Here is a 15104-nt window from a genome sequence, read left to right on the forward strand (position 1 = left end):
AATTTAGATAGGAATTTGAGAATGTGGGTAGGTAGGGCACCATTATCACTGAGATCCAACAAAAGCTAATTTATTAAATCAGCATTTTTAGACAACCTACTCTGTGTTTTTCTCTCAACACATTTTACTTACTCTTCCACCTAAAACAGTCGTCATTTTTTTAGTTTTACAGGGAGCAGCTGATTTTATAATTTAATTTGTTCATAAGATATAGCACTATTTTGATAAGCCAACTCAGCTTCAATCACTTAAAATATATGTTTACCTTTGTTTTTTAAGCCTTTCAGAAGATTATGACAACAACACAGCTGTGTTCTCAATTTTATGTAACTGTACATTGGACCCAGGTTGACACACTATGCTCATGTGTAAGATCTGTTTATATGCTCTTTGGAGTATTCATACTTATTTCTTAGAAGGTGTGGAAAAGAGCCCAGCATGTTCATGTAACTATTTTTGCAAAGAAAACATAAGAACGCTTCAATTGCAAAATGCACCAATACCAAATGATCAGCTAAGTCTGTTTATTTTCTTGTGCCACCCTGTATCTATCATAAAGTTCTGTTTAAATTAAATTAATAATTTTACATTAAATCTAAGGGTATAATCTAACGTATTTTATTCAAAGCAATTCTACTGAGAATGACTAATTTTCTCAGTGCTTTGATAATTGCTTTTGCAAACTTGTGACAATGCACAAAGGAAATAGTCATGGATTTATCCCAAGCTTTTCTCTATGAAAGCCATTAGATCAATGAAGTCACCCTTGGTCTTTCCAGGAGCGGTCTTCATAAGGTAGTAGAGAAATATACTACAGTTAGTAAAAATAAATAAATAAATAAATAAATAAAAGTAGAGGTGAAAAGCCTTTAAACTACCACCTACTATGAAATATGTATGACATTATAAAGTTAATTTTTAAAAAATTGACAAACCCAGCCTCAGAAGATTTATAAACACAGTATTTTTTTCTCCCTCCCTAATAACCCCTTCTCACCATAGTCATACCTCACAAAAATTCATTACATGATATCACTGATCATTTCTGCAAATAATTCTAACAATATTAGGCACCAACAGTTAAAGTATTAAAAAATAAAGTAACAATACAACCAATAGAGCTGAATATAATTATCTAAAAATGAAACATTTGTGTCAGTTTGGAAGCTACTTGATCACAAAACATGAAAGAAAGGTCAACTAGTTCTTTCTCATCTACCATCACACTCTACATACATCACTAAGGAAGCCCCACCTGGATAAATTTCTTTAGGTTAAGTCCGTGAACACTTCCCATATACGGCTTATACAAAATTACACATCCATGCTGAGTTATTTACCATTGCGTAGCGATAATCTGCAGTGGGCCAGGGTTTTATTTGCAGGTTATTCAGAGCGGATTTATGTAGCATGATTTTAAAATCCCGGTTGGAAGTATAAACATAAGGTGTGTGCCTATAGTCTGAACAGAAGACTGCAGTTTGTGAAGTGATGTTTGGAGAATCAGAAGAGAGAGTAGTAGAGAGGATATCGTTCATTTTAGAAATGCTGAGGCACAAAACACAGGTGCTTGTGGTACTTTCATACATGAAATCCCTTCTCCTGTATGTGCATCATGTGTAAACGTAAAGTCTGTATGCTGCTGACTATTCGTCTCTGGTGTCCAATGAGTATGACTCCAATTCTTCTAATGTCACTGAGAGAAAGGAGAGAGCAAGAGTGAGAGCGAGAGCAAGAAAGAGAGAGAGAGAGAGAGAGAGAGAGAAAGATACAGAATATGAACATTTAGATCTGATAAGCATGCAAGATAAAATGAATACTTAAATATATTAAATAAGCACTCTGCCACAGTTGCCAAAAATAGTGTAGCTTACTTGTTAAGCAGAGATTTAAATGAGCAGCAAAAGTTTGTTTCTTTTTTTCCTTTTCTCTGGATCCACAGAATACATAATCTCAGATGTAATAATATATATTTTTCAATTTTATACACAGGTACTTATGTAATACTCAGATATTTCATAGGCATAAATGCTATATAATTTAGGTAATGATATACATTTGCAACAGCATTAGCAAAATGGTGATTATGTAGGATGGAAGGTATAATATGAACTCCATTTGATTTCTCATGGATTTTTGATATCTAGAAAAAATGCCCTTAGGTTGTACTGTATGAAATTGCCGTTACTGTCTTAAAACAATGGCAATTTAATATGGTTCAAACTAACAATTTAGTCTTTTAAGCACATGTTAAATATTTTCATTGCATGTAGGCAAAAGACAATCTTTGAGATAGTGGAAAATGGTTGACCATTATAATATCTAGAAGGAGCTCTGAAAATGACATGATAATATTGCATTATTTGATGAAGGTAATAGAAACTGATTATGCAATATTAATATATGTGAGTAATAATCTGCCAAGGTAAAATTAAGTTGACATAAAGTCTATGATTTGGATGAGAGTAACATGCATTTTAGAAAACATTTAAAAATTTTAAATAGCTATTTGAATTAAACATATTCTTTCAAAGAATAATAGCTAGAAGTGTAATGTCCAACTTCCACTAGAATGATAGTCAGAAATGGTGAGGAAAGACTTGAAAATTACCCACTAGCCTAAGGAAAGGTGTTCTTGATACAGCATTTGAACTTATAATCCCCAGCAGGACATCTCGTTACAGTAATAACCCTAGTATCACTTACTCAATGCTCATTCTTGAAATCAGGTCAAAAGTTGTAAACCCTGCTGCCACGAAGTTATTCTTGTATTGCCCCATCTTTATAGAATCTAGCCAGTCACCAACTGTGACAAACAAAGGATATTCCGGAACTTCACCAGGGGACTCTGGCATTCTGTAAGAAAACAAAACAAAACAAAACAAAACAAAACATGGAGAGCATTTAAAAGCCAAATAAAGCATAAATCATGGAACTTTATTTTTACTTTTACAATATTCTTACATCTAATGTTTTTATTCTCCGTTTAAAAGCCTCTGATTTTCCATCTTATTCAAATCAGTCACTTTAAAAAATAATTTATCAAATCAGTGACTTATCTGGTGGAACACTTTTGTCTTTTTGTGCTTTTTGCTATGACTGGGCCTTATATTGATCTTTTTTTTTCTTTTTAATTTCTTTATGACGGATGTTGAGAGAACTCACATCTTGCAATCCCCCTTCTTCTTATACTTTTTTCTCTTGCATAAAATTTTGTTTTGAAACTTAAGGAATAGCCCATCTCTTATCCCCACAAGGAGAGTAGCCACAGGACGTTCATTCTTCCCCTGTCTGACCTACCGCTGAATCCATGTCCTTTTCTACATTTGCTGTGATAGTTCTCCTTCTTATGGTGAATTCATTGATCAAACTTCCATTTATCTGTTCTCAAACATTCAATAATAATTTATCATTTGTTAAAATGTAATTTTTAGTGTCACAGAGTTCAGTTGCATGAATAAGATTTACACACATACAAGCTAGGGTAATGTCCCCAAAGCACAGATATTAATAAGGCACAAAACAACGCAAAATCAATGTTAGGTTGGGTTAACAAGAAAATGGATCTTAAAGGCAATGATATAGCAATCTTTATTTTTGTTTCTCAGATCTGATGCAAGGGACAGTATAAAGGTATTACTTTGGAAAGACTAGGGTATACATGTGCTTATATATACATTACATACACATATTTATATGCAATATATATGAAATAGTTATATATAATAGCTTAAGTCAGAGAGAATAAAAACAGAATTAATCTTATAAATTCTGGTAAAAGTAACTCAGAATTGTGTATTTAAGCCATTCTGACAATCAATTGTATTAGTTTCTTTACATAATTACATAAAAATACACATTAAAATATTTTGCATGTTTTAAAAAATACTTGGTGGTAAAAGTGCTTTTATAGTAATAAATGTGTTACGAAAGCTCTAGGGTAATAAATATATCATTTAAAGAATTTTTAGATCTGTAATTTATATTAACTAGTAAAGCATTAACAATCTTTAAAAAAAATTTAGTGTTTGAGTGAAATCGATATATTCTAAGTAATGAAAAACTTCCTTATTAGAAGTGAATCACTGAGTTATTTTTATTGGAATACTGAAGTTATTTCAACTTTCATTTACTTTGTTTTTAAAGTTTTATAAAGTTAAAGAATGAAAGAATCTACAAAGACAATTAGAGCCATAGATTTTAATGTTCATATTTGGACTATTTTATCAAAATGTTTTTGCCATTCACATTTGAACTACTTCAGCTTTAACTAGCAATTGATAAGCTATAAGCACACATGATTACACCATGTGAAGTAAGAATTCCCCTACTGTGAAGCAGAAGGGCATATATATGCTATATAACCCTGGTATTGTTCTACTAATAATATGGGAATTAGGTCCTAAGGTTGATACTTAAGGTAAAAACTGAAATTCCCTAACCATCAAAATTACCCTTAAAAATCCTTTAAATCACCCTAAAGTCACCAGGACCCAAGTCTTTTAGGAGCACAAGTTGTATATGGTACAACTCCTGAAGATTCTGAAAGATGCCCTTGGAAGGCCTAGGATTCATTTATTTGGTTTTCCTTTTTATTTCCCCCTTTTATGAAGTTTATTATTAATCTTGTCTTTTTTTTTTTTGGTTTTCCTTTTATTACTACATTGACCTACCTTTTTCTAAACTGAGGTCTAGCTGAAGGTGGAGGTGGGGTGAACAGAAATTACAGGGTGGGGTTGTACTCTTTATATACAATTGGAATTAACATAAATTAAATGCATATACCTTGTGATTGATTACACTGTAGTCAATATTGGGTCTGGTTATCTATAACAGTGACTTCTGTCCTTTTTAACACTACTCAATTCTATTGCATTTCATATTTGGAGGCTGTTAAGCTGCATTCTTTTTTCCTGTACTACAGATTGCAATGTTATTTTGATTGTGGGCTGTTTCATTTTAATTAACATCAAAATGATTCATGATTTGACCTAAAACAAAGATCAGTCATGTTCAAAGATTGGAAAACTATCATAGCATCTACCAACAAATACTTGAATTGTTGCTGTATATTCAAAGTTTCCTAGAGGTGTTTATGCTAATGAATATTGTCAAATAAAAATTCATATGTAAAATACAAAATAATAAAGGTCTTCATGGCAAAAACAGTGAAGCAGATTTTTAAGTTGTAGCATTTCTCAGAGTTTTCACTGCTCTAATGTGCATTGTAAATATGTAAGATAATTCAGAAGAGCTTCTGCATCATTTTTCTAAATTATTTGACCAGTTTCAGGGGATATACCATACTTCACTGACCAAGTTTAAATATCAAAATGACCAGGATATCCTTGTTGCTTGTTAACGTAAATAAAACCGCATGTTAGAAAATTGAGTGTCCTATTTCAAAACAACGTGACTCTCTTGTCTTTTAAATACTTGTCAAAGTAGTTCATTAAAACTGAACAAAATTAAAAGAATGTATTAAAGTGACTTTCCCTTCATACTCCTATGCCATTCTCGACGCACCGACATAGTCAGATGACTTCTACTTCTTTCTCCTGAGATAACACTGGAATCACTCTTGAAATTTCACAATTTCATATATTTGGTGAGTGGAAATGTAACTTGCTAATTTTATGTCCTTATTATAAAAGGTCATGGAAGGACATTCTGTATGTTAAATGACTTAAATAGCCTATTTCCCTTGTTGAAAAGCATCTGCTATTTGCTTCCAGAACGCTTTAATACCATAATTCCCTTTCTCTCCACGCATCTTCAGTGACCTAGTTACTCTTTGGCCTTTATACGACTGCCTTGGCAGTTGATTTAGTAAGGTCAGGGTCCCCTCATTGTTCACAGCCACTGTGCAATAACTTTTCTTTCACCTTATCTTCTAAGGAAGTTGAAAAATGTTGCTATTTTCTGGCTTCGAGGGCTTGGTACTATTATCCTCACATGAATTCTCTGGAATATTACCTAATAAACAATAAACGCCCTTTCTTATCAAACACGTACAATGATAAATTTAGTCTGCTATTTGCTAAGCATGTAGAAATTTGTGCTATTTGGTGATTAGTGAGTACTGCCCACCTGAAAAATATCTTTACAGCAAAACCTGCAGCTCACATTTTAAAAAATACTTATTGTAGAATAGAAGGTCAAGGATCAACTTTTTCCTCAGAAAAATGAGAATGGGGCTAGAATTAGGATATTTCAGGTAAAATTATGGTTAATTTAGATTATAGAAAGGGCTAGAGTATCGGTATTACAGGTAATGTTACAGTTTAGTAATAAATACAAAATTTCAATACAATAAAATATGTTTAAAAATGAGTAGCTCTGGTAAGAGTCCAGAAGTTTTTACTCTAATGAGCCCTTTGAGTTCACAATAGTACTAGCGTTTTAACTTAGAAATTCCTTAGGTAGGTCATCAATATGTATCAATACTACCATTAAAAAGCAAGAAGAAGTGTTTTATCCGCAAAGTTTTCCATGTTTTATATTCATCATATAAATATATAATAGTAATAGACATACTAAAATGATTCAAGAAAGGTTATATTTTGAGAAACACTATTGCAAGCTAAGATTCTGTTTTAACATGACACCCTCACATGCTTAAAGGCTTTTCTTCTCTTACACTCTAGCCCAATTTCTTGTTTCCCAGCTCATACATGTATATGTGATTAGCAAAAATGTACAGATAGGGTCCATTTTATTTTATATTGCCTTCATTTCACATATTCATGAATGTATCCCATGTTTCAACAGTCTTCACATTCAAATGGGTGCCTAATATTCTATATGTGGATGCTTAATAATTTGTTAATTCTCTAAAGTTAGACTCTTAGGTTGCTAAAAACATTCTTTTAGTAGACGTGAGTATGTGGTCTTAGAGCATGTTTCTTTTTGTTTCAATTGAATAACTTCTTTGGGAAAAATTCATAAGACAGAAGATTTTTTTTAAAGAATAAGTGAAAACTCCCTGATGGCAGGAACACATCTCTCTATTTTTGTGTAGGCACTCACATAATGCTGAAAACATTATAGGAGTTCATTAAATACGTGATGACTCAGACTTGAATATTAAATTATCTACAGAACAGTTTGGTCCATAACATGATGGCTGATTCATGATGAATATTTTCATTTAATTCCAATAAATAAAAAACCTAGAAGAGTAAGTACCTGTTGATATAGTGGTCAACTTATTAAATAATATGCTGTTTATTTAAATTATTCCTTGTATTGTGAAAATGTTTATTCTGTCTTTATAAGTTTTAGAGTGGAGAAAGAGGCAGTGATAGGTAGAGTTGGGTAGCATAGGGTTAAGGGTTCACCTGCAATTATAACCAGACCTAGAGCCACAACAGCACGTTGACTTAATGCAATATGGCTGCTTTTACATGAGTTCCTCATGGCGTGACTCAGGGACTGCACTTCACACTATTCACTTAATCCGTGAAATAATTTTGTCATGCATACACTATGTACATGCCATTTGAAGAAGAATTTACATAATCATATATTTTTAAAAAGTCATCTCTGCAATTAAGCCTAACATTCAATGTGAACACATTAAATTAATGAAAGAATTTTGATATTTAAAACATTTTTAAAGTGTAATTTTACTCAAAGGGCTATGAAACTTCAAATGCATAGAAATATACTATATAAATATAGATACAGATATTTTGTGCTTGTGGGTAATATATATTTGTTTCAAACAGTCTAACTCCACAGTGCTAAGGACATTAATTATCTTTTGTCAGTCTTTTATCTTCAGTAAGTCTTCAATTGTTTTTTATTGATATGATTATTTAAACATAATAAGGCTGATAACTAGTGAAAAATATGAAGGAATGAAAATTAAAATTTCAAAGTAAAATTTAAAGTTGTAGATATGTTTGAACATTAAGAGGAACAGATGCAGAGTAGGGATAATACTTATAAAGAATTTCCCATAATTCCCAGTAGAGTACCCAGCACATGGTTCCTACAGCCAGAGTAATAGACCCCTGAACCTTAAGAAAAGCCTGCTTTTGTGAGGAAATAATCCAGGATCAGAAAATAGGTCTCATGTCACATGCCAACTGCAATTCATTGGCAGTGGTTGTCAAAATGTGGTCATGAGAAGGATACTAAGGCAGAATCTGGACTCAGCAGGAGAGTGTTGTGATGATTAGTAATATCTGCCATAGTGAGAAAAAGAAGCAAAACGTATTTATGCCCGCACCAGAAAAATTCAATCTACAGAAATGCCTGAGGATGTAATTCTGGAATTATGTGATGTTACTGCCATATTTTCCTCATTTCTCTATATTGTTGCTATTACTACTTTCCTTTTTCAAGTAATGTTCTTCAAGTGGCTGGGCATTGTGGGAGGGTGTTTGGGGGATATATGGACTATGTATTTTCTATTTATTCCCATGACTAGGTCATATTCTCTACATTCTAGTATTTGCCTACTGGGACATAAAATAATAGGCTGCTCTCCACTAAAAATTGTTTTTTGAATTTTAATAGACTCCATCTATGAAGTTTGACTAGTCCAGATAAAATCTATCTGGAAATGTGAAAATGTACCCCCTTTTCTTAAAATCATATTTTTGAAGCAGTGTTGTACTAGCAAACATCTTGCCTTTCTGTGTGATTCTATGTTGTATACTGGAAAGAGCAAGGACTTGGAGTCAGTGGCCTTCAGATTCCTGATCTACTCATTATTGCTGTGTACTCTTGGGAAAGTTAGCCTCTTTAAGTCTCTGTTTCCGTGTCTGAGGGATGGGAATAATAACAGTGAGGATTAAGTGACATAACCAATAAAAGCCCCTAGGACCACAACTGGCACATAGTAGGCTCTCAACAAATGGCAGTCATAGTTATTGTTGATAATATATATTAAGAGTTTGTATCAGTATTAATATGGATATTGACATTATATTATGAAGATCTTGTGCCAGCAGTTTATGGGAACTTTCTATTTTTCTTTTCTCTTTTTTTAGATACGGGGTCTCACTCTGTTGCCCAGGCTGGAGTGTAGTGGCATGATCATAGCGCACGGCAGACTTGAAGTCCTGGGCTCAAGTGATCCTCCCACCTTGGTCTCTCGAGTAGGTGGGACCACAGGCATGTGCCACCATGCCTGGCTAATTTTAGTTTTTAGTTTTTTGTAGAGATGGGGTCTCATTTTGTTGCTCAGGCTGGTGAACTCCTGGCTTCAGGTGATCCTGCCACCTTGGCCTCTCAAAGGGTCAGGATTACAGGTGTGAGCCACTGAGCCAGGCTGAATTTAGATTTTTCTAATGGGCAGGTAGAAGTTTCCAATCTCCTGATCCATCTTTCATATTCTGTCTTCCACAAAAGTTTGCTTATTATTCAATTTCAACATTGGTTTTGGCCAGCCAGTTATTTCTCTGTCATGAAAAGCATATTTAAAAGTGCTAGCAACAAGAATCAAAAAAAAAAAAAAACAAACAAGTTGTCTATGACTTGGTGTATAGAGATAAACAATTTAGCAAATGCTGATTATGTATTGCCTATGTGGCATTGAACAAAATCTTCTCAAAATAAGTAGAAAAGTTTACATCAAAATGTTGGAAGTTATTGTCTTCAGAAGATAGCAGTGTTGGTGCATAATTCGCTAAATTGAGAGAGATAGTACTATTCAGTCTTACAGCATTATTCAGTTTTTTAAAGAAGAGGTTCTAAATAATGGTATTGGTATGGGCTTTTCCCTACCTTCGTGATTCACATATTACTGGAAACTAAGTGCTTTAAAGTTACAAGATAGACTAATATGTACTACAGAAGCTGGTAGTTGCAGTCGCTAAAGTCTCATAAGATCCCTAATTATGGCCTGGTGGGTAGTAACAATACACAGTACATAAGGCGTCTTGGCCTGGGCAAAGCATTATTTCTGAGGTAGCCAACATTGGACAACTGCTGCCCATCCCGGGATGCCACATTTGAGCTGATAATCAAGAAGCCCCTAATGTGTCAAATTCTTTGTCAGTGACATGCTGGGGACCTGGAGCAGGGATTAGAAGAAAGCATTATTTTCCCATTACATTGAAACTCTGTCCTAAAGGATACTGACCAGCTGACTACAGCCTGGTGCACTCAGTAGACTTCGGTGTGTGGAGTAATCAGGGACGAGGGTTGAAGACGATGCAGAACAAATGTGTAGGACAATGTGGGTGAGGGTGGGGGAGGTAGGACTGGGTGAAGGGTCACCGTGTAGTTACCAAGCCACAAAGTGGGAAAATACTTGGGGTTGGGAGCAGCTACAAGGTTGGTCCTGAGGGTTAGTGGAGAGGGAGAAAAAGGTGTTTTAAAGTGCATGGCCAGGCACTGCTCCAGATGCTGTTCTACACACAACCTTGGCCTTAAGCTGGGTCCTTTCTCCCAAGGGCTGTGCATGACATGACAGCTACAAATAATTATTTGAAAGGCGGTTATAAGGCATTACTGTAAAGTGAATGAATGTGAGGGTAGTTTGAAATTCACATTTATGAAAGGATAACCGCCTATATTAATAGAGTGGTTCTGCAGATTAGTTTTTTACTGTTAGTTGGATTTAGGGTTATACTTATAATACTGCCACATTCACTTATGTGGTATATCTACACTTTCTTGAGTAGGAGAGAAAGCAAGCATGTTGGGAACTGCACAGAGCTCTGAATATTTCCATGGGAGTGTGTCACACACAAGAATGTCTGCTGCACCAAATAATGAAAGCCTTCTATGACCAACATGTTTTCAATTTAGGTACTCTGACTTTTGAGAGGAACAACTGCAGATATAGGTTTGTGAAATTTCCAATATGTTAGTATAAAATTATTGCATTTTCAATATGTTGGTATAAAATTATTAAACTGGATTTCATGGTCTTCCTCATCCCTTTGTCACTTTGATTTCTTCCCCTCTTACTGCTCTGTCAAGAGAAAGGATAACAGCTTCTCAGGTGAGTCTTGAGAAAAAAGCAATTAGAATGGAATAAAAACAATGGGGACCTAGCAGATGAGAGAGTAATATCAGCATATAAGTGTGAGAGAAATCTGGGGGTTGGGGATGCTACACAAAAGGAAAGTGCAGGAGAATTTAATAAGAGTTGCAGTGAATTATACACCTGGACTCCTTTTCAGGTTTGAGAGATACAGGAGAAAAGATGGAAATTCTACATATGTCATGTTTCGTTAATCCAACATCACTCTGGGGCAGACAACTGGGCTCTGCAATTTGGGAGATAGAGAAGGAGTGTCACAGTTTTATGAGCATAAAACAAACCAGACATTCTTTAGGTAATATTGCTCTCCTTTAATCTACTGTGTCTCTTCTCCCTAAACAGTCTCAGTTCTCTGGAATCAGGAACAGAGTGGGTGGGTGGTATTGGAGGTAAGAGGGTGGAGCAGGAGAACCCATCCAGGCTGCTGTGAAAATGAGAACACAGATCAACGTTCAGACATGTGAACCTTAGAACACTGATTCTTTTTGTTTCTCAAACAAAAGTATATTAATGGCAAAAGCAGTATCATGTATGTCTTTGTCAGAAACAAGGATAGCAAATCAGTCACAAAAACTTCAATTTGGTTTCCCGGAGATCAGACTTTAGAATTGAATCAAGGTGCCAAGTTTATATAAAGCACCCAACTTTTGGCCTGCGTGCGGCAGTGCTGTCTCAGAGCTTGCCACTCATGGGGCTCTTCTGCTGGATTGCTGAACAGCCCACTAAATCACAGATCTCTGGCCCTCAGATACAGTCTCTCATCTTGACTTGACCTCTGGGTCCCTGTTACTTTTTGACACTTTCTCATCTTACATTCTTCATCAATATTTTCCAAATATGATGATCATTCATAATCTTGAAAAAGCAGAGAGGAAATTGTTTTATCTGCTTTTCTTTAAAAAGAAGGTTTTTACATGCCTGCTTCTATAGCTATAGCACAGTCAGACAGCTTTGTTGATGGGCACTGATTGTGGATTCTGTTAACCTTATACCACAACAAGGGGCCCAGATTAAAGGATTTCAGTTTATAGGTGCCAGTATCCTCTTCCATTAATGCAGACTCACTACTAGCTCTTTCTCCTCAATACTATAGCATGACCAAGTCACCTCAATAACTCATATAAAAACAAAAACCAAGAAACATTTCCTCTAACTACTTTCCTTTCTCATCAGAGACAGGTTTCTTGAAAAAAATAATGGTATTATGTATTGCTCCTTTCTCTGAGCTCATATTGACTCTTCCTCTATTGTAATCTGTCTTACACAACTGTATTGAAAATGCTGTATCAAAGGTTGTGCATGCACACCTGAATGTCTCATTGCTGAATCCAATGGAGACATTTCATGTTTTATTTTACTGCAATTTTGTGAAGGCTTGGACATTATACTCCTTGAAACTCTCTCCTCTTTTGGCTTCTACGATACTGCTCTTCCCTGTTTTCCTGATTACTTGTCTGGCTTCTCTTTTTCAGTTTCCTTTGGGTACTTTTTGTTCAGTTCATGTCTTAAATTAGAGGGTTTCATCCTTTCCACTATTTATTTGCATTCCTTATACTCTCTGTGGGCGATCTTAACTACAGTTAAAGCTTCAGCTATAATCTATATGCTGATGATCTTCAAATCTACATCTCTAGCCCAGATCTTTTTACCTGAGGTTCAACCTATAAATATAACTGTCTAGATGTCCCACAGGCATCTGCAACTCAGCATGTTCAAATGGTCTCATTTCTATTCCAAAAACTTGTCCCTCTCCCTCTCTCTGGGGTAATACCATCAGCCAGCTTGTATAAGAAAGAAACTTGACAAACATCTTCGATTCTTTTTCTCCTCCCTCCCTCCATATTCAATCAGCGACTAAGATGCATTGGCTTTCCTAATAATAAATGTTATTATTACATATTATTAGGAAATGATAATAATAATAAAATTCTCTTATCTTCTGACCCCCAAGCTCATTCCCATTTCAGAAGTCAAGCCCTGATCTTTTCTAGCTTTAGTTACTGAAAACATAAAACTGTTTCTGTTTCCAGTCCTGTTCCCTGTTTTGCACTCACAGTGTAAATCATCCCTAGAGTGATCTTTCAGAAATGCATATGTAATCATGCTATTCCCTTGCTTAAAATCCTTCCATGGCTGTCCATTGCTTTCATGATAAAATCCAAAGTTCCTTTCCTTCCTTTACTGCTTCCTGTGTTGGACTTCTTTAGGGAAGATGGGCTGGAGTAATAGTTTAATCTCTAGCTATTTCATGCTTGGCTTCACTTTACTGAGGCTGCCAATTAGTGATTTAGAGGTGAACTCTTAAGTGCTCTGCTGTGAACTGAGGTCTGTTTCAAATAGTCCTTGAAGAGCCTCGGCCTTACTGTCACTAAAAACCTGCACTGGCTTGAACCTGTGATCTGAAGTTGAATGTCTGAATAGCCCCCAGCCATCCCCTGAGTGAAGAAGGTGAGCTTTGGATATGCATTGGTTATTTCTAAGTCCAATTTTTTCTAAAAAAAGAAATATGTTTTTAACTTAATGATATTTAAAATGTAATATTTTCAGAAATAGATGATAGTCTTTTTTTTTCTACTCTTCCTCTTATAATTGCTCTTCACAGGGAGGTGAGTAGATCTTCTCAAGTCTACTGACTTTTACAAAATGGTGTATGAGCGCCTCCATTTTCTTGTCTTGTTATCTGTTCTTTTCTGGTTTTAGGAATGGAGAGTGACATCTATTTAGGGATAGATGTGATCATATCAGCAGGAAATATTCTTCCTCTGGGCTGATTCACAAATTGCCCCTGTCTGGCTTGCCATTTCAAATTGAGGAACAGAACATAGAATAGGCAAGAATATTAAAGGGGCTGCACACACACACACACACACACGCACACACACACACTCTCTCTCTCTCTACTTCTAAAGCTAAGGAAGGATCAATCAATCTTAAAAGGCTATGTAAATATCAAAGACCCAAACAGGAAAAGATATAAACAAAATAATTCAGAAAGATTAGAGAGAGAGAAAAGGAAGGGGAATCTGTTATCTTTTTTTAAAAGAGTCCATTTTAACTTTAATGTTAATAATTCTTTTTTTCAGCTGATAAATGAAATATGGTTTCCACAAAGTCAACAACTAGACGGTTATCAAGGCATTTTTTTTCTTTCTACCTGTTATTATTATCTATAGCCTGAAAGAAACCATAATTGTCAAGAAGAAAAAAACTCAACATTATGCCTCTTACACAAGGATGTCCTCCACCAGGGTGTGAAGGGCACTGGGATTTCGGATCAGTTTGTCAAGGAAGCTGACAATGTCAGTAAATTTTGGTCTGTGATTTCTCTCCTTCTGCCAGCAATGGAGCATCAGTTGGTGTAGAGATGCTGGACAGCCCATGGGAGCTGGAAGTCTGTACCCTTCTTCAATGGACAGAATGACCTAAATGCAAACATATACAGATTACTCTCTTATTTTTAGGCAGTAATACATATGCTATGTTATAATTTCTTTTTATACAAGCAGAAGAAGCCAAAATAATGGTAAGCATGAAAACTACTTGTGAGTACAAGGACCTAAATAAGGATAAATACAAAAGCTGTGAACAAAAATTGCAAGTAGCTCCAAAGCATCTGCTCACCCCATGAGAGGAAAATATGTTTTAAAGATGTGCTACCAGTATAGAGGAGGTTAAGTTCCTTACAACCTTAAGAAATAATTTTTTGTGTGACTTAGCTGGAACATCTCAAAACCCAATTAAACATCAGAAAGTCAGCATTGTGATTGATGCATTTAGTGCAAATAACATATAACAAATGTCTTAAGTAAAAATTTTAAGAAAATTCTGCTGAAGCACTGATTTCTTGAGTCACTTTTTATCCTTTTATAATAATGTCAATGTGTACTCTGTTTCTAACCATCATCTGTTCTTTCTTCATCATTAATTTAATTACTATTCTCTTACATTTAGCTTTCCCTTAGTCTGACACTGACCTGATTATGAAGTCATAGTCCTATACCTCCTAAGGTCATTTAATCCTTAAAATGCTATCACTGGCTAGCTTAAGGCTATAGGGCAATAGGAGCATTAGCTTGAGTGTCCTCTGAGCTCGTGTGCT

At 35.1% G+C, this 15104-nt stretch overlaps 1 protein-coding gene across 16 annotated transcripts in view; it reads right to left on the reverse strand.

Annotated features, from left to right (window-relative positions):
• The window catches only part of EPHA6 (EPH receptor A6), a 965948-nt gene that overhangs the window by 7045 nt on the left and 943799 nt on the right, over positions 1-15104 (reverse strand). For 12 of the 16 annotated variants that reach the window (XM_063721674.1, XM_063721673.1, XM_063721672.1 and 9 more), the window contains 3 exons: positions 14234-14427; positions 2707-2856; positions 1333-1696 (listed from right to left, as the gene is read on the reverse strand). In XM_063721674.1, coding sequence (XP_063577744.1) covers positions 1582-1696; positions 2707-2856; positions 14234-14427 — 459 coding nt within the window. In that variant the 3' untranslated portion in view covers positions 1333-1581. Of the gene's footprint in view, positions 1-1332; positions 1697-2706; positions 2857-10950; positions 11430-14228; positions 14428-15104 lie in introns of those variants that run through there. The other 4 variants (XM_002813386.5, XM_063721671.1, XM_054551216.2 and 1 more) reach the window with 4 other exon arrangements.

The sequence above is a fragment of the Pongo abelii genome, chromosome 2 (assembly GCF_028885655.2).
Source record: "Pongo abelii isolate AG06213 chromosome 2, NHGRI_mPonAbe1-v2.0_pri, whole genome shotgun sequence".
Classification (NCBI taxonomy): domain Eukaryota; kingdom Metazoa; phylum Chordata; class Mammalia; order Primates; family Hominidae; genus Pongo; species Pongo abelii.